General features: G+C 37.3%; 1 protein-coding gene and 1 long non-coding RNA gene across 2 annotated transcripts in view; both read left to right on the forward strand.

The window, feature by feature from the left end:
- Positions 1-10,522, forward strand: part of pard3bb (par-3 family cell polarity regulator beta b) — a 241,538-nt gene extending 231,016 nt beyond the window's left edge. The window contains exons 24-26 of the mRNA XM_015034281.1: positions 5,680-5,895; positions 7,094-7,238; positions 7,344-10,522. Of these exons, the coding sequence (XP_014889767.1) occupies positions 5,680-5,895; positions 7,094-7,208 (331 nt within the window). The 3' untranslated portion in view covers positions 7,209-7,238; positions 7,344-10,522. The remainder of the gene's footprint in view (positions 1-5,679; positions 5,896-7,093; positions 7,239-7,343) is intronic.
- Positions 10,523-10,581: 59 nt separating this feature from the next.
- The window catches only part of LOC106948543 (uncharacterized), a 28,952-nt gene continuing 14,041 nt past the window's right edge, over positions 10,582-25,492 (forward strand). The window contains exons 1-2 of the long non-coding RNA XR_001425203.1: positions 10,582-10,916; positions 21,779-21,791. This is a non-coding gene — a long non-coding RNA (uncharacterized LOC106948543). The remainder of the gene's footprint in view (positions 10,917-21,778; positions 21,792-25,492) is intronic.

The following is a 25,492-nucleotide window of genomic DNA, read 5'->3' on the forward strand; positions in this document are numbered from 1 at the left end:
GTCGACTACACTTAGAAAAATAACCAAATTAACCACAAACGTTATTCATTAAAAACTGAGTCAAAATAAAAGTGCAGCATATATATGGAAAACTGCAGTCTGGTTTTACAGCGAGGCAAATATTCTTTTACCTTACAAAAGCTATTTAGCCAAAAGATTTCCATACTTTGTCTATGGAATAAAATGCAGTTAGAAATATATTTGATGGTCTTGCTCAACATTTAGACTTATAGAAACAATCAGTTTTACTCTGGAAATCTTACATTTTTTACCGACAAATGGGATTGTAATTGTAATGTTGCTCCAACCCCTTCATCCCTATCAGGTTTTATTGCTTTGCATTTTGGACTTTTCATCTCTCTGATTAAAATGTTATAATTAAGTATCACATTAGGACAATGAAACATAGTCAAAGTTAGTGTAGCTTCAATAACTTTGGATTGCTGCATCTTCATTATCACTACACATAACGAATTGTTATGACATAATTGTTGTGATTAATCTGTTTTATTACCATATCCCTCAAATCGTTGTGACTCTTTCTGGCAGAAAATCGGAAAACATAATACAACGCGGGTTTTATTTTGTGTTCTGTACAGACTAATAAAGAAATAACCTAATTACACCCACAACAGTTATTTACTTTTCTTTCTCTCGTCTCCACTCTCTGAATAAATCATTACTTCATCTTTTTGTTCTCTCATTATACAACCTCCTCTCTCTTATCTGTAAAATGTTCACTTTATGTTGAATTGATGGTTTGTGTTCTTACATTTGTTGATGCGCTCTTGGAGTAATTTTGCTTGACCTGGCCACTCCTGGTAGGGTTGCATGTTTTCTCCATAATGGCTCTCATTGTTGCTGACTGGAATCCCAAATACTTACAAATGGCTTTGTGACTTTTTAAATGCTACATTTTCTTTTTGTTTTTGTTGATTTTTTTTTTTTTTTATATCTGGATGTACTGCGACTTTATCTTGTTCTACCAAAAAAAGATCTGTTAAATAACAGTTATTTTTCTATTAAACCACTATTTTTTTCTGATTTTGAAAAGAGTTTGATCTGAAAAATTGAATTGTGAACAAAAAAAAAAAGAAACATTATGAAGTGAAGACTTTTTGAATAGTCCCCAATGGCTTTACATTGTGTGAGTGAGCTTGTGTGTTTTTCGGTTGTGTAGCAGCTGTGTGCAGGGCTCCAACAGTGTGTCTATGTGTTTGTGAGGGAGAGGGGCAGGTGCGCTGAACATAGCGAGTCGTTGTTTCCTCTGAAATCCATCAGAAATCTTCCTAATACCATGGAATTAGAGCAGCTCACATTACTCTCAATTACTGTCAGACCTAAAGAGAAATTCCCCCCAATTATCCTCTCGAATATCTGACCTGATTTATGAGAGCACTATCTGTGTAATAACGACAGTGAGGAAGTCATCCTTAAACAGGTATTACATAGTTAAATTGCACTTCAAACTGAATCGCCAATGTCTTTTCTGTTCTGTTTGGACTGTTTTCAATTTGTCGATTTTTTTTATTTCATTTTTTTTTCCCCATTTTTGGTTTGATGACTCTCTCAATTACTTTAAACTACTTGTTGCATATGCCAGAAAGCTGTTCTCACTCATTACATCTGTTTCCCTTGTTTGGTCTTCCTCTCTACGTCTTTCACAAATGCATACACATATGCACGCATGAACACCAACAGGCTAACAGCCTCCTCATTGGGTCTAAACTCCCCTCCAGCTGTGCTCCAATTTGCCTCCTCCAGACTGTAGGGGGTTTGAGAGGGGGACGATTAGCAACTCGTCCTGAACGGAAACTCTGTGAGAATGCGTGTTTGTTTTTGTGAAAAGGTTTTTCTAAGTCTCTGCGTCTGCGTAAGGGTTTTTTTTTCCTTTTTCGATGCTCGTCTTTATCCGTGTATGTGTGTGCGTGCATGCGAGTACTGGGTTCCATCCACATTACTCCGTAATCCCCAGCTGCTGTGCAGTGCTGACTGGGTTCCTGGAGGAGGAATTCCAAACTTGCCACCGGATTTACAGTGGATTCTCTGAAGATTACCACTGGATTTCTGTAACATTTCATACCACGCCGGGGTTTCAATGGTTGTTTTCATTTTCATGCTGACAAATGTTTTATGAAATTAATCATTTATTCTTCCAGTCTGAAAAAAAAAGCCTACTGGTTTCATAAGAAGGAGAGGAGATACTTAGAGACTGAGTCAAATTAAACAGTTTCAATCAGTCAGTGTTTTTATCTCTGTTTATGATTGAATATGTCAACTATAAATCCATTTCAAATTAAGTTATTGGCAAAAAATTTACATGTGACATTTGTTACAAGCTAGGAAATCCAGAAATTAACCCAAAATAATCAAATAACCATGAATAAAAAAGTGGAAGGGCAAGTGAATTTGAATATTGAAAGTTATTTGATTCTTAATAAAATGAAATTCTTTGGAACTGATAACTAATGTTTCTTGTGTGAAAAAAGTCATTTAACTATGTGAATATGGCCAAGGCCATATGCTGAAAACCACCAGCACAGACATCATGATGCTACTGCTCTCCTTCATATTGTGTTTTTGAAAGTCTTGTTCAGTTTTTCCCTAAAACATGGTGTGTGCAAAGGCTTTCAACGAAACAAACGTTGGCCTCATCTCAATACATTGTATTCTTCAAGTATTTATTGGTTTGTCCAAATTTTCAACAAAATACTTGAACATGCTTTTTTTTCTTGTCTAGTAAAGTCTTGTGTTGTGATCTACCAGTTAGTAGTGAAGCAAAACATTTAATGACAAAGCTATTTAAATGTTAACTCTGCTTGAGCGTTAACATCATCTTACAAAATAAGACAGGAAACACAGCTATTTAAAGAAGAAAAACATAATTGCTTTCTAATTAGCTTATACCTTACATATCTTACAAGGCAGGTTCAATAAAATCAAGTTACTCTGTAACAAACTGGACTGAATAAAGAAGCAGTTGTCCCAATTTCCTTAACCTCAATCATCATCACACACTGGGAAAAAACTTTCTGGTAGTTTCTTTAAAAGCTGTCAACTTGCAAAAACATCAAACTAATTCTTATTCGCATCCAGAAATATTTACATCTCATACAATTGGGATTATAGAATGATGAAATTTAAACCATATCTATTTGAATTGATTTTTCTCCTTACTTCCCCTAATCTACTCCCTCTTTATGACTCTCTTCCCTGCCCTCTTCACCACCTCATCACATCTGCACTGCCCTTATCTCTGCTTAAATGACATTATCATGTCTAGAAGAAAAACAATTCTAAGTGACAGTCTGCCTAACCAACATAAGCACATATGTTATGTCTCTGATAGACTTGCCATTGTAAAACATTTAAAAGAAGGACGACAGAGAACTAAACAGACACATTTGCAAATGGGGAAACTGACAGTCACAAGTTGGGGGGCTTTCCAGCTAAAGAGCAGACAAAATGGCTGCAGATTGTGAGAGGAGTGAAATTTGAGACGTCCAGCTGATACGCTGACCCTGAGTGAGTTCCAATACGTAGAGCAGAATAAGCCAGAAACCAGATGACAGGTGACGGATAGGCGGACAGATGAGTTGACTTAGCAGCAGAAATGTAAGGTGTGTGTGTGTGTGTGTGTGTGCTCATGGACACATAAGTATGCTAACAGTGGATGTGGAGCCAGGAGGGGCAGAAGAAGACATCCGAAACACGAAGGGCATGCAGTTAGACACTTTCCCCAGCTGACCACCCAGATTGGCTCACGCAGGCATCAGCATGGAGACCACCAGCAACTATTTATGTATAAATCTGTTTTGTTTAGTCTCCTTCATGATCAGATTAACAATATATCTCCAGGCAACAGCCAGTTGATCATTTCTGTGTTTGGTTAGAAGTTCCCACTTAGTACAGGTTCATAAAAAAAGACATTCTATAAAGAATTGCTATTCCTGGTCCTGGGAATTCTCAATCAATTCAAAATGCTCAAAAGTTGATTTTAAAAATGTGTTCAAGTTGTACATCTTACAAGACAATGTACTTATCCATAGCTCAAGTTAAGTCCATAAATGTAAGATTGTAATCTAACTCGAAGTTACAAATTTGCCGAAACAAATTTAGTTCTTCTCTAATTTATGCAGACATGCAAGCACACACGCAAGGCAGTGGCCGAATTTAAAGTGAGAGGTAAACGAGACAGATGAGCAGATCCAGAAAGAATGAGGCAAATGGCGTTAAGTGAGAGAGACAGAAAGATAGGAGATAAAACCTAATACCTCATAATGTTTGCTATGTGCTGAGCACATGTTTGTGTACTTGCTTTCCACAGGGCACAAGACATTAATATCTATTAACAAGTCCAGACTGGTTTACCACAGCTACGTGTGTGAATGTGTGTCTTTGCGTGCGTTAACTGAGCCCTATCCCACTTAAAACTGTCACATGTCACTTATATTCTGTTGCTATGTGATCTTTGGCTGCAACAGGCTCTTGGCTCGTCAGGGTGCCTGCCGCTTGCCTCCCCAGTCCGCAGCAGACCACTTCCAGCAGCTTTTCATGAATATTTCAGCCTTACAGTCAGCAGATTGGCAACAGGAGAACTATTACCATTTGCTGGTTGTTTCTTGATAAAAATCTGTGGAAAGGTACATCATGAAAGAAACGAAAACAGCAAATGCGGCGTTCGTGGTGCCAGCAGTAGGTTGATTATTTGTGTTATTGCCGGTGATTTTTCAGGCTGAGCAGGGGGTTCAAGTTGGTGGAGTCATGTAGGTCAATCTTGTTTATTTCTCTGATTGCCTTTCATAACCTTGTCATTTTTGCAGATTTCACTCAGGTAGGAGTATTTGAAAATCTAAGTTAATTAACACAGCTCGCTTACTTTGAACCACATTTATATAACTTTCTTCTTCTGTAAAACTGTTGGAACTTTGTGTAACTAAGTTATGCACTGAAAAGGAGTCTATAGATTAGGAAAAACAGAAGAATTAAACTAGAAAATACTATAGGTAGGTAGGTAAGTGGGTGGCTGGGTAGGTGGATGGATAGATGGATGGATAGATATTAATACTTCAAGAGTCACCACATAAAGATGTATATAGGGTAATTGCCATATTTGTTTCAACCTAACCAAGGCTGTGCTAAAAAGAAAAAAGTCTGAACTGTTGCTTATCAGAGAGGCATGCTTGGAAATATTGCTCTGTGTGCAATGACTGTATGAGTTACGCTTTTTGAAATGGGATAAAGGACCTAACTCAAGCAAGACCTAGGCAGGAACACTGAGGTTTTAATCTAACATAAGCAAAAAAAAACCTAGAGAACAAGTGGATAAAACAGTACACAAGATGACAGTTGAACAGCACAGTTCAATGTATCTGGAAACGTTTTGGCAAAACGTGAAGGTATTTGGGAATATCAGGTGAGACCTACAAGGTGGGTAAAGCAGGGAGATAGCAAGGCCTGGAAGGAAATTGCTGAATAAAAAGACTGGGAAACACACAAACACGGGAGTGGCTAGGATTACAAGGCCATATGTGACAAAATTCTCAGGAACAGATGACCAAAATGATCAGGAATGAAGATCCAAAAAGAGAAATAAAAACAAATACTAAAACTTGAAAGACAAAAATTTCTCAGCAAAGTCCCCAAATAATCACAAAATCATCAACTCTCTTTTTATAGACGAGGGCCGATGGATCCTGCTGACTACCCAATGCAGTCATGGTCGGGTCATTACCCCGGACCTCCACAAGCCCAGTCGGGGTACCCCCAATCACCAACTTACTCTAACATCAACTCCCAGTCTGGTCCGTCATTCTCCAACTTCCTGCCTGGCCAGCCTTATCAACAGCCAAGAGACCCTCGAGGGATTGAACCTGGCTACTACCCTCACCCCAGGTTAGTCAGTTTACATATGTTGCCTTACAATTGTCTGTACAATAAAGCTTTATACAGATGATATTGTTATTTTTGTACTAGTTGTAGTAATTTATAAAGCACCTTACATTCTCAATGTTACCACTGGAAAAGATGTGAAAAAAGGTTGAGAACAAATGTCTTTTATTGTAATGGCATCACACACGTACATAATTTTGAAAAATTATACCTTTAATTTGAGCTTAAAAAATGTTTATTTAATTTTTGGAAATATCACTATTACCACGTTTCCCTTAAAATCAAATAGTCTTTCAGTCAAAAAATGTATAAGGTTAGATCTTACAGACATAGAGTGTCAAGTTGCTTTGTTGGTCACAGTTTTAACTCTTTTAGCTTTTTAATTTTTGCTCTCACTGTAAGCATGACCAAATTTGGACAAGTTGTCTTGTAACCATTTCCTGAATTGGTATGATCAACACAGATCTTCTTTATTGTCTTGTCATTTTCAGAGGTGGAATACAATAAACCCACACCTGTTCCCAAATTTGCCTACTTGTGGATTTGTTTTGTAGAATGCAACTCCAAATAGTTTGAACTTTTTGTAATTTTTTTCATAAAGTTTTTGTTTTGTAAAAAATTCAAAAGAAAATGCAACTTGGAAAGCTGCAATACCCAGGGACAATGCTACTTGACTTGCTATGGGCTTTAGTGGGCAAAGCAGCCAATCCAGTAGGGCCTTTTATGGTCTTTGATCCTGATTGGCTGAACCTCCAAAACTGGAGCTGAGAAAGACTTTAGAAATCAGTCGTGTCAAGGTTGTTTCGTAGTGTGTATTGATACATATTAAGGTGCATTTACTGCTTGAACATATAAACTAGGCAGTTATTGGAGTTTCAGAGGAGGTCTCCATTAATACTGAGGGTCCACTCTACCATTATAATTCATGATTTTTTGTTTTCTTGTTAAACCCAAGAGAAAAAAATAATGGATAACTAGAAGTTCTTCAACACTGATCAACTTAACATATAAAACTTACATTGAAAAATAGTTTGCATTCATTTTAAACGTATCATTAGCAGTGCCAACAACACTGGAACTTGTAATTTTTTTATAGGTTTTTCTCCTGACTGAGTAAAACCAGAGTGAGGGGCATTGTGCATTTCTTCATTTTGACAGTTGGATCTTTCTTTGTCTAATTTCCATGGTTTCCTGCTGTCAGTACCCAGCAGAGAGGACCTCTGCGGCAGGACGTGCCGCCATCTCCCACTCCTCCACTGCGGGCACCGCGGTACGACACCATGGCACGTGGAACTGTGGGTGGGGGCTATAGGTAGGAGATCAATCACGGACGATGACAGTTCCAGGTAATTTTTGCAGTTATTTTTTTGCTTTTATAAATCACATATGTACTAATTAATGTAACACTGATGCTGATCTCGTTTAATTTGAGAGTATCTAATTGGTTTCAGGCACCAAATGGAACCCAGCACTGACCAGTATGGTTATACTGGGGATGTAGGAGGAGAGCAACGCCAAACCAACTCCAAACAGAGGATTACTTTCACCACAAGATCCACAGACTGAAACGTGCAAAACCTACCAAATATTTTTGCACCTTTTTCTACTATTAATACCTTGATGAAAATCAGCAAATGTCTGTGGTGTGGCTGTCTGCTTGGTATTTTAAATTGCTTCAAAGATATTCTGTGTTAAATGATTACTTTATACTTCACACATATTAAGATATAAAGATCTAAGTCAGTAAAATATATGAAAGTAACAGGATCAGTTTAAATCCGGCATCTGAAGTCTCTACTGGTCCTGATGGTTCCTGTGCTTCTCCAAAGTAACTCAAATGACAGATTAGTGAAAATAAAAACAGTACAACGGATGTTTTCTACAGAATACGATGATTAACACAGAATAGACTCTTCAGTGTTATTAGATCTGTGCATAAAACCACTTCTTTTGTTTTGAATGTGACTGGAAGTATTTGATTCACTGTGAGGAGGATGTACATTATGGAAAATGGAAGGAAATGGTTCAAAAATGTGTTGATATGTCATTGAAAATCACTTTAAAGCTTTATTCCATTAATAATTACTACTTAATTTTGAAAATCTAAATCAATTCACGCATTAGATACAGCCATGGCAAAAACTAAGTGCATCCCTCCATGCAATAATTTGTAGGAACACCTCAGTAGTTAGTTTCTGTGTGACCACTTCAGTCTCTTTTCTTGTGGTGGAGGCGTCTGGTTTTCTGTGCAGGATTATTTTAATGCATTTATTAATGCACAGCTCCTTAAAGTCCTATCTATCTATTATCCAATCCCTATGGGTGGCCAGGGGTGCTGTTGCCTATCGCCAGCAGTCAACAGGTGAGAGGTAGGGTACATCCTGGACAGGTCACCAGTCCACCGCAGCACTCTAAGGGTCCCTTCACACCAGTTAGATTAGATTGAGGTCTGGACTTTGACTGGGCCATAGTGACATTTTGAATTCCTTACTTGTTGAGCCATTCTTTTGTATTTCTACTCCAGTGCTTGGGACACAATTTTCCAATGTGACTCATTAATATTGCCAATTTGGTCTCACAGTTTACTGTATGCAAAGACCAATACTCGAGAAGTTGTGTTGTCCAACCAGATGCAACTTTGCAAACCATGGAACAGAAACTTTCCCTTTGGAACCATTACAGACACCCATACTTTTTCAATCTTTTGTAATGTTACATTAAATATGCCAATCTTTGGATTTTAGGCATTTTTTGCAGCATTGTAGGGCCTTACATGGGTTTAGTTTGTTGGAATGTCCACTATGGGAAGACTGGCAGCTGCCTTAAATATTTTTACACTTGTAAATAACCTTTCTAAATGTAGAATGATGAATTTTTTAAAATTTAGTCTTGGAGCCCTTTCTAGATTGATGCAGTTGATTCAGTACATGTCTTTCCATCTTGGCATTGCCTAACTGTCAAAGCATGAATTTTTCTGATGATCAAGTAATCAAGTGTATTTGATCATCAGCAACTCAGTGATAATTTTTCTAAATCCTCTTAAAGTGTACACATGGCTATATTGACAGTCAAGGAAAGATTTCTGTCAAGCCAATTTACCTTCAGAAAAATTGTTTTTGTGTGTGGGCGCTGCCAGAGTGTTAAATGGATTTTTTTTTTTTTTTTTTTTTTTGCCAGTGAGCCATTTCCTTAACCCGACTTTTAATTTCTTAATTCCTTCAGATTTCCTTTATGACTCCTGAAGTTACATCACAGTAAAGCGCTGTATGAAATATGTCCCTGTGTAATGATATGCTTTTAATAACATTGCACTTTTTTTCATTTTTAATAATGATATTTCTGTCAGTCAACTTGAGTTTAATTACTTTTCTAGCACAGAATTAGATAAGATCCAAATGGGAAACTTTATGACTCCAGCTCAGTGTTAAACTTAGTAATATTTCACATCAGATAAAAATATTAATAATCAGCTAAATCTCAAATTTGACATTTCCATCAACCTCTGATGATATTAGCTGATCTGGACCTTCACTAACTTTATTTAAACCAATTCCTACTTGAATGTATGATGAACTCTGACATTTTTACTATCAGTATCTCTTGCATTACAGTCTGGTGGTAAAACTGCAGGACAAACTGCTTTTAGTTTCATTTCACACCTGCTTCCAAACATCTGCGTTCTGCAACTGCATTAAGATCAAGCCAGCCCTGTTGTTTTTACAGAGCTGATTCAGAGCTCCGGCTCTTAGTTGCACTGAACTGTTGATTTACTGAGAGTTAGTCAAGAGAAACATTTTTATTTCACTCTACTCGACTCAGCAGTATTAACTTCAATTGATACTAAATGTTTTTATATATGTAGAATAATGTTAAAAGACTGAGGATTAAATCTCAATATAGTGAATGTTCAGAGGAGGTTACCATGAATCTTGAAAAATAATGAATTTTTTCATACAAATATAGATTTAATTAAATTTTTTGGATATGTGTTTGTCAGATAAGGTTTAGAATAAGAAAGAAAGGAAGAAAGAAAGTGTGAAAGAAGGAAAGGAAGAGGTAAAGAGATCTTTGGAAACTAGTGAGTAAAAGCTGAGAAGTGAGAAATAGAAGTGATGGGAGAAAGACAGAAGGAAGTCAAAGGTCATCTCACACACTCGGCATTTTGTACTTTTGCTGTTTTTTTTCTCTTTCCGTTTTTGTTCCCAAATAATCCCCTCTGTGTTATTGTGACTTAGTAAGCTGTATTTCATTGGAGTTCACACAGACCACAATCAGTAAACATAGAGTGCGATCAAAAAATATAAAGTAAATCATATTCAGTTAAATCATATGTGCGACTTGATTATTTTTATGGTCATTTATCCTCACGATTCATCAAAAATACTTAACTAGTACCTTGAATAAACAACCTGACATGCCGTGGTAAAATACACGACTACAAAATGTTTTGTTTACTGGTTAGGAAAACAACATGCTGGTACGAAACGGGTTTGTGAGTTGTTGAAGAGGCGTTTTGACCCGGAGTCTCTACAAAGAAAGGAAGTTGTGGGATAATGAATGAAAACAAACATTTTTCTGAAGAAGATGTGTTGCAGAAGTGAGGTTCTGCTGTTCGAATGTAGAAATTGTGAAAAAAAATCGCTTGTTTTTGTGTTTTTTTGTTTTTGTTTTTTCAATTTTGACAAAAGTTAAAAAAAAATCCTAAAAGTAAAATTGTTAGTATTTTGTTGAAAGAACAGCAGTGAAATGTTTTGTTTTAGCTTTTAGGGCAAAGTTACAGGAAGACAACACAATACTGAACATTTTTTGTGTGACTATTGTTTTTTTTCCCCCTCAGTTTTAACACTTAAGCAGCACCTACTGTTGCTTCAAACTCAAAACGACGCTCCTTCTGTAGATTAAACTGTTATTGTCTAACCTGATAGGCCGTCGAAGCCGACATATAATATAGTTTTGAAAAATTTGGGAATTACTTTCCACACCAGGATAAAATTGGACACAAAGTCAACTAATAATGGAAAAATGTTTCCTATTCCAGACTTTATTGCTCAGTACATTTTCTGCAATAGGTTAAAAAAGTAACTTTATGTTGTTTTTCATATATTTTCTAACTTGCCACATCACAACTTCAGTTTCAGTTTTCCAGTTTATGGCCCGTAGATAAATGCATTCTCAAGAAGCCATCTTGATTTATAAAGTGTGGAAGTGGATCTGATCTAAGTAAGTTCAGATGAGGAAATCATTGTGAAACAGCCTGTTACAAACACAGTAAACGCAGAAACCAACTTCAGCCTCATGTTACTTCACTTCTGGAATATGCTTATGATAAAACCTCTCAACACACTCTAAGGTGAAGCTTTTGTTTTAAAATGTCCACAAACCTACAAAAACTGTCCAATAGATTGAGCATAAGACAGAAGAAATAAAGGTTTCCTCAGCTCTATCTGCCTGATTAACTTTGTGGACTTTAGTGAATCCAGATGTGATATTAAAGTGTATTTCTGTTGTTCATTTTATACTAGCACACACTTCACATATATGTAACTCTTCACAAGCATTTTATTTCTATTATTTCTATGTTATGATATTGAATGTTCATGGATTTAAGCAGAGCCACAGGCTGTTTGGGTAATGCTGCTGTTAAATCAAGATGTGCTGCAAACTCAGTTCACGCTGTGTTGAGTTTAACACCAAAAGTCAAAAGTTTGATTATTGCATTGAGTGTTTCTCGATTTTGGTAATGCACAAAACCAAACAAGGAGTTTGCAAGAACAGATCAAGCATCCCGTCTGGCTCTTGAAAACACGAGTTGCACAAGTTGAAGGTACTAGCTTCGGTTTTACGTTATGAAGGGTTCTGGTACTGCTGGTTCTGCCTTCACAGGGACCGGTGCATGAAGGAACCGTTTTAAAAAAACCTCTTTGTCTTAGAAGTATAACAATTTTTATTACATTGCTCTGTATCTAAAAATCTCAAATCTCATTTTATAATGATTCAACAACTTAATTTCTGTTTTATCAGCATTTTTATATTTATGTGCATATCATCTTTTTGCAATAAAATATACTTTATTAAAGACTTGTGTCATCCTTTGAAAAAAAAAACAACAACTAATGGTTAACATTCGCTCTTTAAGCTGCAATGCATGCCCAGCACATCTGCTGCAGTTAATTTAATATGAGTCAGGAGAAATTATTTCCCTTATGTCCCCCATACGCTGCAAGGTGACTCATTAACATTGCCAACCCAATTTAGTCCATCATTTAAGCTGCTGATAAACTGTACCTTTGTGATAAGAGATGGATGTTAGCCCCAAATTAATGGAAGACTAATTATCAATTAGAAACAGAAGATGGAAAAAGCTGATTGCGGCTGAAAGTTTTTTGTTTTTTTTTTAGCATAAAGTTGTGTTACTATTAGGTCGTTCTCTTCAGCTGAATAGACCTGTAGGTGCTGTCCTATTTGTCAGACGCTAAAGGTGCTTTGGCTGCAGTCTCAGGAGTTTGCAGTAATAAGACTCAGAGGCAGAGGAAGCGTTTTATCTGCCAACACTTAATTAGCATATCCCACACTTCCTGGCCAATGGGGATACAGTGAGGAAGTAATTAAATTCTCCTGTGTCCCTGCCAAGGTCTAATGTTGATCTACAAACTGTGTGTGTGCCATTTAGTGTTCTGATTGTGATTTTTGTTTTGTCTGGACCTCAGTGATAGTTACTACAGAAGTCTTGAAAACTAGTCCTGATCAACAGCTCTCCCAGCTTTTCAAAGATGTTTCAAAGTTTTACTCTGAGCTCTGGCTGCTGTTTTTTTCTGTTTTGTTTTTTCTCTCATTTTCAGTTTTTTGTCACTGTCTTTTTTTCTAACTGTCAGTTAAACCCTGTTTTACAGTGATTACTCTTGTACACACAGTGTGACATTGCCCCTGCTTCTAGTGTATATGACAAACAAAAGCTGGTGGAAGGATAAAGAGAAAAAAAACGTTTATGCTGTGCTTTTAATATAGTATAATCTAAACATGGTGTCAGCAGGTCAGAAAACTGGAGAACTTAGTGTATAGGGATTTTTTCTGCCATAATTCGAGAGCACACATTTTCAGTCTGAAATCAGGATTACATGTCTTTTGTTCTCAGATCTTTTATTACTTTTGCTTACATTTTCATTTAGAAAGTGACAATAATCTGGTGTTTCTCCTTTAGCTACACTTGGTGACCAAGAAAACATCTCTAAAGGCTCAAACAACAGCCGAGCTCCATGTCAGAGTCCGCTCCCCTCGAATAAGATTAGAATCAGCTTGAATCTGCTCGGTTGGAGACTGGAGATCCTCGTCTGGTCAGTCTTGCTTTCTGCTGAGGCTGCAGATGGTGCAGGCAGAATCTGCGGCGACCTTGTGCTTGTAAATTCTCTTTACTATATTTGACAGTCTGTCAAAGAGCCTGGTTGACTGACTGTAAGAAGGAGTCACTGACTGACTGGGTGTGTAATTGTCCCAAAGGCAGGTCTGGCATGCTGTAATTATTAGCAGTTATTATTAGTAATTTTAATAAGCATTGTAAACCTCTGTAATTAGGATTTCCTATTATGAGTAGCTGCCAGTTTGTGTCTCTTTGGGAAGGTATTGTTCAGTCATGGTTATTACTGGCAGCCTGGCAGCTGCCTTTTGTTCCTTTGACTTCCGATTGTTTTGCATGTACACATTGTGTTTGAAGGCTGTCCTTAGAAGAGCCAGACCTTCAGCCCTCCTTAATTAGTGTCAACACACAGCCCTGCCGTCTTCACAATGTGGACTCAGGGATAAGAAGAGACAAGGAGGCCTCGGGTTCACATCTGGTTGAACTCTCATCTCTTACAACAACAGTTTTAATGTAAATTCATTCTCCCGACGATGGGATTGGAGCTTTTAGGGGTTTAGAAGTTCAGATGAATGCTTTGACTGATTGTGACCTTGTTCTGCATAAATCGGTAGATATAGAGAAGTGAAACACAAGGCAAAGTGTCAGATTTCCATAAAGTCATCAGAATTCATATCTCTACTCAGCATATTTTTTATATTTTTTTGTATTGGAGGAAATTGAAGGAATTGCTGAATTTGGTACATGTTATATGCTGGGTTGTTTGAACAAATTATGAAATATCAACAGTGGGAACAGAGTGAGATATCAACTCTGTTGAGAGTAAAAGTAAATTGAAAACAGAGCTCAGTTACATTTGCACTTTGGTTTTCTGCAGAAAAAACAACATACAGTAAAGGAGGCTGGCTAGGAGACTCGTATGCATAAATGTTGCTCCTTAACTTTTAACTTTTGTACTATGATGCTAAAATTAGATTTTCCAATCACTCCCATGGCCTTAGATGTATAAAACCAAGGCATGAAGCCTACAATTTTTCTTATGAAAATTGGTCGCTCTCAGCCTTCTCACTACCCAAAAAAACGTTGGTTTTAAGATACACTTTTCAACCCAATATTTACACACAGCATTTCTTTTCGTTTCTGTATTTCAGTGTAATATTTGTGTATAGCAAATAGCTATGAAATGACACAGATGAAGATAAGTTTCATCTGTGTCCTACCTCAACTTTTGATGAAATTTAACCGTCGTGGTCGCAGCACTTCCACTTCACACCCTGGGAAAATGTGTGAATAAGTCCATGAATGTGTCAGAAACATCCTGGAGAACAGAGGTGAAGCGCTGCTGACAGTGAATTCTGTTTTTGTGTCCGTGTCGGTCCTCAGATTCACATCCTGACAGGGTCACGGACAGTGCATTACGGACACTGAGTCCGTCCTATTAAGTGCCTGTGTGTAAAAATTACATTTCCTCTGTCCCCTGTGCACAGTAATGACTGGTGGTAAACTCCTCTGGCAGCTGTTTCCCTTCTGCCCCCCCCCACCACCACCACACACACAGAGACGCATCTCCTCCGGTGTTAACCTTGGGGCATCTCGCTCGCTCTCATCCTCTCCATGTCTTCGTCGCTTGCACCCATCAGGCTGAGGGGAGGGTGAAGGCGACAGACGTGTCTTTGTTTTTGATCCACGCTGAGGGGGTTTCTTCATGCACAGTGGCGTTTAAAAGGACTCTGTTTGTTAAACTTTGTCACATTTTATCATCATATGCGCACTAACTTTATGTTATTAAAACACAACGTGTTTATAAATGATTTCTACTATTAAAAATGTGAGCGGTGAGTCGTGCTTTTGTATTCAGAACCATTTTCACTGCTGTTATAGATTTAGATTGTATTTGCGCCAGTGTTAACCTCAGTGCTTTGGACTGTCCACTGTTGCTAGATGTTTGCTCAGGAGGAGTGATTGCTGCAAATTCAGTGACTTGATGCAACTGCCTCAGTTTCCTGAGACCGAAAACGTTTTTAGCAATTGGCAAAACAGGTCGAAGTTGACGGTAGTGTTTCATAAACAGGAGTGATTTATAATGCATTTAAATGAATTTAAATCTCCCCATACGATTAGATTGTTCATACATTTATTTGTATAAATTGTATGAACTTCAACCTTTTTTTCCAAAGTGCGCAGAGTTAACATGTGTTGTGAATCGATGCTGTAGGATTAAATTGAAATGAATTAAATTGAAAGTTTTATCAACTGTATGCATTAAGAAAACTGAATTTCTTCCTATTTTTTGCATCTTAGTTAAAGATCAAACAGATTGGGCTGAGAGCATCTGTGAACATCAGTTTTCACAGATTCTAGGCTGCATTTTGGTCTGGACTTTGACTTGACCGTTCTAACACATGGACATACTTTGACCTAAGTTACCCCATTATAACTCTGGCTGAATGTTTTGGGTCAATTTCCTGTTGCCAGTCTCCGGTCTTCTATATACTCCAGTCCTTTCAGTCAACTTTGACCAGCTTGAAGAAATGTTCCCTCACAGAGTTATAGTGTGAAGCAGGAGTTTTTAATTAAAAACAGCAGTTTCCTGTCAGTCATGTGCTGTTTTTTTTTAATATTTTTTTTGTATTTTCAGGATGTTTTTTTATGTTGGTTTCAGTCGTTCCTTCTCACTGGTTCCCATTAATTCCCTCACAACTGCAGTGAGACACAAGCCTCACACCTGGTCCATACTCGGTGATCAACATTGACAGAATAAATGCCTCTTGGTTGATTTTAAAAAGCTAAATTACCTCCTGAGTATTTCAGATTTCATTCATTTGATTGAAGTGTGGTGAGTCAGGGGCACATTTAAAGCTTGTAGGACACCAGCGCCTGAGGATTTCTATTGAACATAAATTTATTAATATATGATATAAAATGTGTGGCTGTGCCAGTTTTTACCAGTCAGGAGATCACTGTATTACTTTTGTTGAATGAAGAGCCATAAATTGTCAGATTTCCTAAGAGTAGTGTGGCCCAGATTGAAATCATTTGTGATGGGTTGTGAAATAAAACCATCAACAAAGAATAGAAAATTAAATTAAATGTTGGATTTAAGATTCTTTTGTTTTTCAGTCTCCGTGATGCATCAACACACTTAATTACCAGAATTGATACGGTAGATGTTGACTACATTAGTAGAAAACAGAAGTTGGAATGGACAAGAAGGCCAAACATGGTGAAAGCCAAGAACACCGAGCTGCATAGGCCTAAAACAAAATAAACATCTACATGACATAAACATTTTCTGAAGTTAATTATTTAAGATGGAGAAATCCAACAAAAACTTGGTACAGGACCTGAGAGAAGCCTCATTCTCCAGTTAATCATCTGCTGTTTCCAGTTTATTGTTCTTTGAGAATCACCTTTTTGGGGGTAAAATCCTATTTCATGCCCCCTTTGCCATCTTTGGTATTGATTAAAATATAGTGGGAACACTTGGGTACCTTTGCAAGATGTTGGGTACAAAAAACAGATTTATATTGCAGAGTTGGATGGCTTAGTAACCAAAGAGCACAGACAAAAAATACATATAAATATATATTAAAATATAGATGGAGTTTCCAGGAAGCCTGAAGATGTATTGAGCACAACCTCTTTCAAATATAACAAGAACGTTCATCTGTCAGTCTGGCAGCATGGAAGCCAAATCTAAACAAATGAGGGATGACTTGTAATATAGACTCTGCAAAATATTTTCATCTGACCTTCTGGGTAAACATTTAGCTTGTCAAATGACATCACTGTTGTTTTAACAAACACTTCTGAGCTCCTGTAGATGTCCTCCTATAACTACAACTCCTTAAACAAAGTGTGATTTATCCGTCTTAATGTGTGTTCAAAGGGAGACGTTAATGAAAGTAATTTGATGTCACTTTGTGCTGCACTAAACGAGGTTTGTGGACTTGATTACCCTGAGATTAGTTTCTAAATTACACACAAACAAACATCCCATCCATCAATCACGTAATCATGGTCTGAAATTTGTGGGGTTTACCGAAGCTGCAGAGTTAGTTGAGGGCCTTAATGTGCCGCATGAACCGGTCTGTGAATAAACTTTCTGGATTAGTTAAAAGGAACTTTGGGAAGGGCTAAATTTAAAGCTTTCCTCTGAGGCTCGCCGCTGCTTCTGTCTTTCACACAGACGCAGCCATGAGCCTATAGGCTCATCCAGTTCTTAAACTGCCTGCCAGAGCGATGGGACCAGCATGACATGAGCAATTAAAATCGGCCCAAAATACATCTGGCTCTTTATTCAGTCCATATCCGAGTTTATACAGTGTGGCTGAAGAGTTGTGCTCTAATGGCTGGAGTCAAAAAACAAAAAACAAAAAAAAGAATCAAAGAGGGTTTAAACATATATGCACAAAAAGATTCTTGTAACATTTTAGTTCTGAGTAAATAAAAAAAAGAAAGAAAACTATGATGTTAAACCATTGAGTTAAATTCTCTCAAAGAGGAATGTCAGGTTTCACTGCAAGACCAGATCCTGAACAAAACTGAAATGAGTGGAAAGAGATACGAGGGAAAAGATGTGAAGAGCGAGCAGCGAGGATAGATGGACAGGAAGGGCAGGAAAAGGATATTGCACAGAGATGGGCCGCAGATCCATTATTTCCTAAACCTTCATTAGTTTTATGAAGAATTCATGCAGCAAAAGATGATAAATCCTAGAGTGAATTTAAGTCTGACATCAGAGGAATCTGGTTTGTTACATTGCACCTGAAACCAGGTGTGTAACTCCCTTCTCTGTTTTAGCAACTTATTCTGTTTGTATCTCTTTACTTTTCCAAAATTAAGAATTGTGAAGTTACACCTCTTGAATTAGGTTGAAATTTTCATATTACAACCACAAACTTTAGATTGTATGTGATAAACCTACAGCTCTAGCCCTTCTAAGTTTCTCTTAATAATTTTGGCCAAGTAGATACAACATGTGTTTTAAAATATAGACATCATGACATTAAATGCTGACAAGCTGAAATTCATCCCCAAGCAAAACAGAAGAAATTACATTTTGTCTAAAAGTACAAAGTTGATTCTAATGTCTACAAAGTTCCTCTAATTGGAGGAACTAAAATCTCTAAGTTTTCCATCTTGACTGTAGTCACGGCTAAGTTCAGATTGAGGTTGAAAGTTTAGAAGATCTGATTTCATCCCTTTAACTCTCCCAGCTCTCCAGATGGCCGGTCCATCTTTGGGTACAGGATTGAGCCGATACCAGTGTGATACTGGAGCCAAAAGTTGATCTTCTCACAAATCTGACGAGTGCCATGTGCTGGCACCAGGAAGCGGTGGACAGATTCTCACCCAGATCCTGTGTTATCCTCTGGAAGGCTGTAAAGGACAGAGTGGAGGAGATGGATGGACTAAGTGAGGGGTTCTTATCGGGTCAGGACCCTCCAACTGTCCTCCTCTTTCTTCCCTCCATCTGTCCATTTGTCATTCTCTCTACAATTGTCCAATTTTCTTTTTTTTTCTTCTTACAGGACAGTAATTCTTTGCAAAATACTTGGATTTTCTGTATATCCAGGGTGTATTAGGGTCTTGTGATAAATGCCTCTGTTGCCTAAGATGTGCTTTGGATGCAGGATGAGGGATGAAGGAAAGGCTTGACTACTGATAGAGTTAAAAGGATGCAGAGTGTTACAGGATCAGTTTGATGTTTTCCTCTTTCACTGCTCTGCTTTGTTCCCTCTCTCTAAAGTGAGAGTTCAGGTTCTGGTTTGAGGCCCGGTTCTGTAAATTTTAGGACTTGTCAGCATCTTTCCGCTGGAAAAGCTTTTCTAATCAATCTTGGTTTGGAGAGAGAGTGATTTGTGTAAAACTTGGATTCAAACTAAAGCCTGGTCAGAGTGACCGTAGGACCAAAGCAGGATATTTCCTTGTAAAATGAAAAATCTTTAAACAGTTCATCATGTACAGCTTCATAAACTCTTCTGCATTAGATGATTATTTACAGTTGAAACCGCAAACCTTTTCTCTCACTGCCAGAAGTTAAATCAGACCAAACTTCTCCTTTTCTTTAGGTCAGTTAGAATCACCTAATTTATTTTTATGTGCTAAATTTCACAAAAAGAATCTGGAAGAGATTTACTTATTAAAGTCTTCAAAGTCAGAAGTTTACATACACTTCCTCAGCCATTGCACCCGCTCCTCCTGACAGAACAAGTGCAACTCCGAGCAAACTCTGAGTAAATTACAGTCAGGACAGAAAGCAGAAAACATCGCAACCTCCGAAACCGTCTCTGGTGGAAGACCACATCCAGCATTCAGAGAATGTAAAAGTAAAATCAAAGATCTGTTTTCATTTATTAGGTGAAAGAGGTAGACTACATGCAGAAAATTGGCTGCCACTTTTTCCATTAACAGCTGCAAGTTTTCCATTTTTGCACAAAACAAATAGAAAACTGTATTATTTCTATGATTAAACGTCCCTTCTTCTTTTCAGAGAAACGTTAACATTTTACAGTAGTACTCAGAAAATACTAACCGTTTCCATTGACATGGACTGGGAGCCGACAAGCTCCGCGCCTGTTCTTTCCGCTTTATCCAGAACAATTCAGTATAAAGCTCAGATCTGTAATTTGAAACAAACAGGCTGACAAACTGTCACCTCATTTAGCAAGTGGAACAAACAGGGTCCCTTTGTCCATTTGCAAATTGTAAAGAGCATATTTTGTAAACAGAGCTGTTTAAATTATTGAATAAGGACCCTGTTGTTTCCCACCAATCTCTCATTAATTTCAACAGAAAATAGACCGCAGTGAAGCATTTCACCAGGAAAAGTTTGCATTTTCTGTGATTCTAAGCAAAGAAACAGTAGCTATACAGCATGATGGCTGAAGACATTTGAATTATAACATATTAGAAATGTTGTACTGTTTTGGTATTTGTTGAGACGAACTCAGGGCAAATCTTTTTTTTAAAAACAGCTACGTTCAGGTTTTAGCATAATCTCCTGAAGTGTTATTTAAGGTGAGGGATGTTGATTTTGTTGTTGTGACGTAACTTTTGCTCTTAGAAACTGATTCTGAGCTAATCAGTTTCATGCCCCAAAAGGAGTTTGAAACCAAAAGAGCTTGAGAAAACATTTTAGTTATAACATTCAACAGTTCTTGACACTTGTATACAATCAGAGCATTATTTCCATGTCGCACATCAGTCACAAGTGAATTAATAGCACTAGATTTGCACCAAACATTTAGGAACACGTATCAAATAAGAAACCATTTGAACAGGGATCTAATTAGTTTTCTAGGATTTGACATCCATTGCAAGCTTATATTTTCTCTTTACAATATTTACTTAGCTGAAAACTGTAATGTGACATAAATCCGGTATGACAGAAAACAATAACCCCTCCAAAGGAAAACATTTAGATTCATATTTGATGAAAAAATACATTTAATAAAATGCAGTGCAAGTATGTCTAAAAACATAGCTATTTTAAATTCACAATGAAATGATTTCCTTGGTATCTTTCACAATGAAAATCTTTGAGAAGAGCTCCTCAGCTTTTGGCAGATCCACACTGGAGCGTTGCCAAGAAGGATTCTTAAATCACAAGAGGCAAAATCCTCACATCTGATAGCAAACTGTGTAATTCAGCTGCGATGTTCAAAGCTACAAGCCTTGAAAACCTCATACTAACTAAACACAATCTCATTATCAGAGTTCCTACAGGCGAACATGGTAGTGGCTGTCTTGTTCTGTAAGATGGAAGGAAAAATGAAAGTTCCTGAATTATGTTAAAATTGTCTGTCCAATAATAAGCAAAAATTCTTTGTTTGTATTTTTCTGTCTCATTTTCTCTTGTATTTAATCCTCACTAGAGCTACCAGGGAGACATTCACTGCTGCTGGGATCATGTTCTGAAGTGTAGTTTGTTTTTTCCATGTTTATCACTGGTTCCCTTTTTAAATCTGATTCCGTGACAAATCTTTAGCTACTTCTGTCTTCCTTGGAACGTACACATTTCATACAGACACTTCCTGAATGCCTGAGTTATTATAAGGTTTGCCTTCTAAGCTAAATAACTTCCTCAGATGTTTTGGGTAACTTTCCACATGTTTTTTTTTTTTGTTTTTTTCATAATACTGAACTGAAACGTTTTCCATTCCTCTTTATAAAGTACATTATTTTCTAATCTATTTCCTTGAAGCGCACCAGTCCCTCCTACAGCATGACTCCATCTCTGTTCTTCACAGGTGAGATTTGTTCTCAGGTCTGCAAGTTTTCTCCTCCAAATACACACAATGATAATTATGGTTACACATGTTTCTTTTTCCATTTCTCTAAAAATGTCTTCAAAAATTTGTGGCTTTTCCCTTAAGTTTATAAAGAATATCTTTTTAAATTTTAATGTACAAAATAATGGTGGCCTAGGCTTTCTTAGGATAAAGAACTGCTGCAGAATATATTTTTGATTGTGTTTTGTTTTTTACCACTTTATGATCAACTGACTTGTCTTACTTTGTTCTACTTAAGAATTAACTATACAGTACATTGGATGTAAACATGTCTATATGAATGGATTAGAGATAATTGGACTAATTTGAATTGAATTCGGATCAAACTGGATTCTCTACGCCCTGAAATTTTTTTATTTATTGTACTTGTGTAATCATTACTTAATGGAATCATTAAATAACAATTACCCTTATCATTTGTCATTGATTAATAAACAGTGTGTTCATTGATATCTCATTGTCAGGTCTTCCTTACCTTAACAGGGAACATTTTTTTTTACCCTTGTAGGTAAATGCTGCTGCACATGAACAAGACACTTTAAGAGAACCCAGGAACAAAAGAAAACTGTATACATACAATTAAAAAAATAAAAAATAAATAATAATGAAATATATATATAAGATGCAGAGCACAAAAAACTGTGCAAGAAACTTATTGTTATTATTATTTTTTTATTATTATTACTTTAAATACTTGACATACCAAGCTGGAGAGGAGAGCCCCACTGAGCTTTTCCAGATTAATCTGGAGAATCTAGACTTGTTTCACCGCTGATGACAAAATGTCTGTGAAATCTCCAAGAAATCAAGACATTTGTGTCATCTGTCTCTCTGAAGGACGCGTTTAATGTGTGTCCTGGAGTTTGTTGACGTACATTTGAAACTTCTCACGCACTCTCGGTACAAACTCTTGACGTACATTTACTCTCATGTATTAAAAAGACGGAGTCCAGAAAGCAAAGGGTGACAGGGGAAACGTAAACAGGCCTGACAGGTATGCTAACATCAACCTTTCTCCTGTAAACTCAAGATCTATTTTCTTCCTCAGACTTGTCTCTGCTTTGACTTTTGGAAGACGTGATATCCTCTGAATTGCTTTTTTTGCCTTTGGTTCACACATGGGACCATGGTCTGAATGTGGATCTAGGAAATGGAAACTTTTCGGGACTGCTACAATAAACACAGCAGAGATTGAGTGCAGGACCCGAAACACTTATTGGCACCCAGACAAAGTTTGGGAAAAGCCTGAAAATAAATGTTTTTTTTGTTTGTTTTTTTTTGCAGCATCATAATCTCTTACTGATTCATTCAGAAATGTTTCAGTTCAGTTACCGACAGTTCATCTGAAGTAAAAAAAAAAAAAAAGTTTTTCTTTTAGTAACTTTTAAGACTAGGAAAGTCAAGAGAACATTCCATTCATATAGGGAAAACGTGTATGGAATTTTGTAATTGTAGCCATTTCCTAAAACAACTGATAAAGATAGATAGATTGATAGGTAGACAAATGGATAGATGGATTAAGAATATTCTGTCTATTATCTGTAACAGTCTGCTGCAGGTAATATCTGATTTTCATCAGACTTAGTGACCCACTCCCACCCAAAGGTTACATGTCAGTCGATCTCTTATTGGCTGATATGTTATTAAATCTGGCCTATTTTGCTTCCTTGAACAGATTAGCACAGGTCTACAGGCTACACAAAACATGTTCATTACATTTTATGCACAAAATCATATAATGAGATTTTAGTCTGGTCAGTTCTGACTACTTTGAGCTCCTTTCAAAATCAGGTGTTTTAGGGCCTCTTGAAAAGCAGAAGTGGAGCCTCCTGCACAACCAACAAGAATGTGCAGCAAGTGGTTTCTGGATGGTAAGTCAACAACAAATTTCCAGCAGCCATTGTACAGCACATACAGTAGTAAAGCCAGCTGACTAAACGTGCTGTAGCTCCCTTTGGGTTGCTAAGTGACAGGCTGATTGTGACTCAACAATTGGTAGGGTTTTGAAATGGCTCATGTTCTGTTTCAAAAATGGAAAATGAGCTGTTATTTATTATAAATAATAAATAAGTTATAAATAAGCTGTTTTTAGAACCAGCCCAAGTCTGAGACCCAAATGGAATTACAAAAATGTGCAAATTTGTAAAGTGTGCCCTCTTTAAACAATACATAATCAATATATAGCCCTTTGTTTTTATCATTTATAATGCATTTTACTTATTTTATTATATATTTAATATCTGCTGCAATGGGTATTTGTGATGAAAATAGTAAAGATGTAAAATTCCCAGAGTAAAGTGGAGTAAAGCCAGTTACGACCTTGTTGCATTGAAATACATAATCACCCTTTGCATATATCCTGCCTCCATCTGCAGGCCGGCTGTGCACCTACGAAGGAACAGATTCCATGTGTCCAATTAAGGGCGCATTTCAAATGCTCTTACATCTTACTGAATGTGTGCTGATGTACATTTAATGGTTCTTTTCAACACTTGTTCTGCTCCTTGTTCAAACATGAAACATGCAGCCTCTCAGGAATCCCCCTGAGTAACCTCCTTTTATCCAGACGTCTTCATAAAGACATTCTCCACACAAAGACACATAAACAGACCATGTCTCCGGATGTTAAATGAGCACACTGACACACAATAACGGAGCTGAATCTATGGTTTTACTCATTTCTTAAAAAGAAAAGATTTTCACCTGGTGAGGATAGCTTAATCACTTCAGCTCCAGTTTATTTGTTGTTCTAAATGTTACCACAGAGGGGGATTTTCTAGCTTCTTTCCACTCCGTCTCCACCAGCTATCTTCCCTGGACTCACTCTTTTACTGCCTCTTTCACGTCTCCACTCAGTGTGCTCTGCTCACACACCTACGCGCCCCTGTAGGTGTAACGTTACGGTGCAGCCTGTTAACATTCCCGGGCCGGACCCGCTGAGGCTTTCCAGATTGTTCTGTTTAGACAAACGCTGCCAGGCGGGAGCTGCGGAGGTGAGGGATGGAGCGCCGACGCCGCACAGCAAAACGCGAATGCACCAACTGACATTCAGAGAGCGGCCTTAAAACAATGCAAGTGTAAATCACCCAGTGTGTTTTCATTTTCACATTTATGTGACTGTGCATCTAAACACACGGACACACACGCGGAGTTACCATCCTTCAGAGGGACCCTCAGCCTCTGTGTGTCATTATGCTGTTGGAAATGCCAGCATCGTTAAAGTGGCCTGTTTGCTTTAATTGAGAAGCAGAGTGAAAATAAATGCTTCAGTGTCGTTTGTTTCTTCGGCTCCCTCAGGCTCTCTTCTCTCGGCCTCCACCAATTCATCAAAGAACCTTAAACTCTTTTTCTTTGTTTCTCTTTTTCTTTCATCTGGCCCCAGACCTTCTCCCAATTTTCACTTGTTCTTCTCTACCATTCTTATTTCCACCTGAAGCTCCCATAGCTATAGATTACACTGATGACAAATAGAAGATCATTACAGTTGTGATTGATTAGATATGTTTGCTTTGCTGAAAACTCCATTTAAACAGTGGAACTCTCTTGTTTAGGAAGAAATTTTCACTCATGGTGGAAGTTTAAAATAAATATGGTTCAAAAGAATAACTTTCTCAAAACCTAAAATCAACAGGGGATGGGAGACATTTTTTTCTTTACTCCTGACATGCAATGTTTTGGATCATTTCAGCAACAGTCATGGGAAAAATGAAGTGCAGTGGACCCCTGCCTACCCGCAGTTGAGTATTTGCAGATTTTTATGTCCCACAAACACAGAGTCTCCACTATACACTTTGCCTTCTTTAAATCCAGGGTTATGCATCTTAAAATGATCATTGTTTAAATCTAACTTCATGTGAACAAAATCACAGTAAATTTCATACTTTCATTCATTAACAAAACAGAAAAAGCCATGTAACTAAGTACACACCATGATTCTGTAGAAGCAGCCTTA

This window comes from Poecilia latipinna, unplaced genomic scaffold (assembly GCF_001443285.1).
Source record: "Poecilia latipinna isolate Pla-1442-1.1 unplaced genomic scaffold, P_latipinna-1.0 Scaffold17, whole genome shotgun sequence".
NCBI lineage: Eukaryota > Metazoa > Chordata > Actinopteri > Cyprinodontiformes > Poeciliidae > Poecilia > Poecilia latipinna.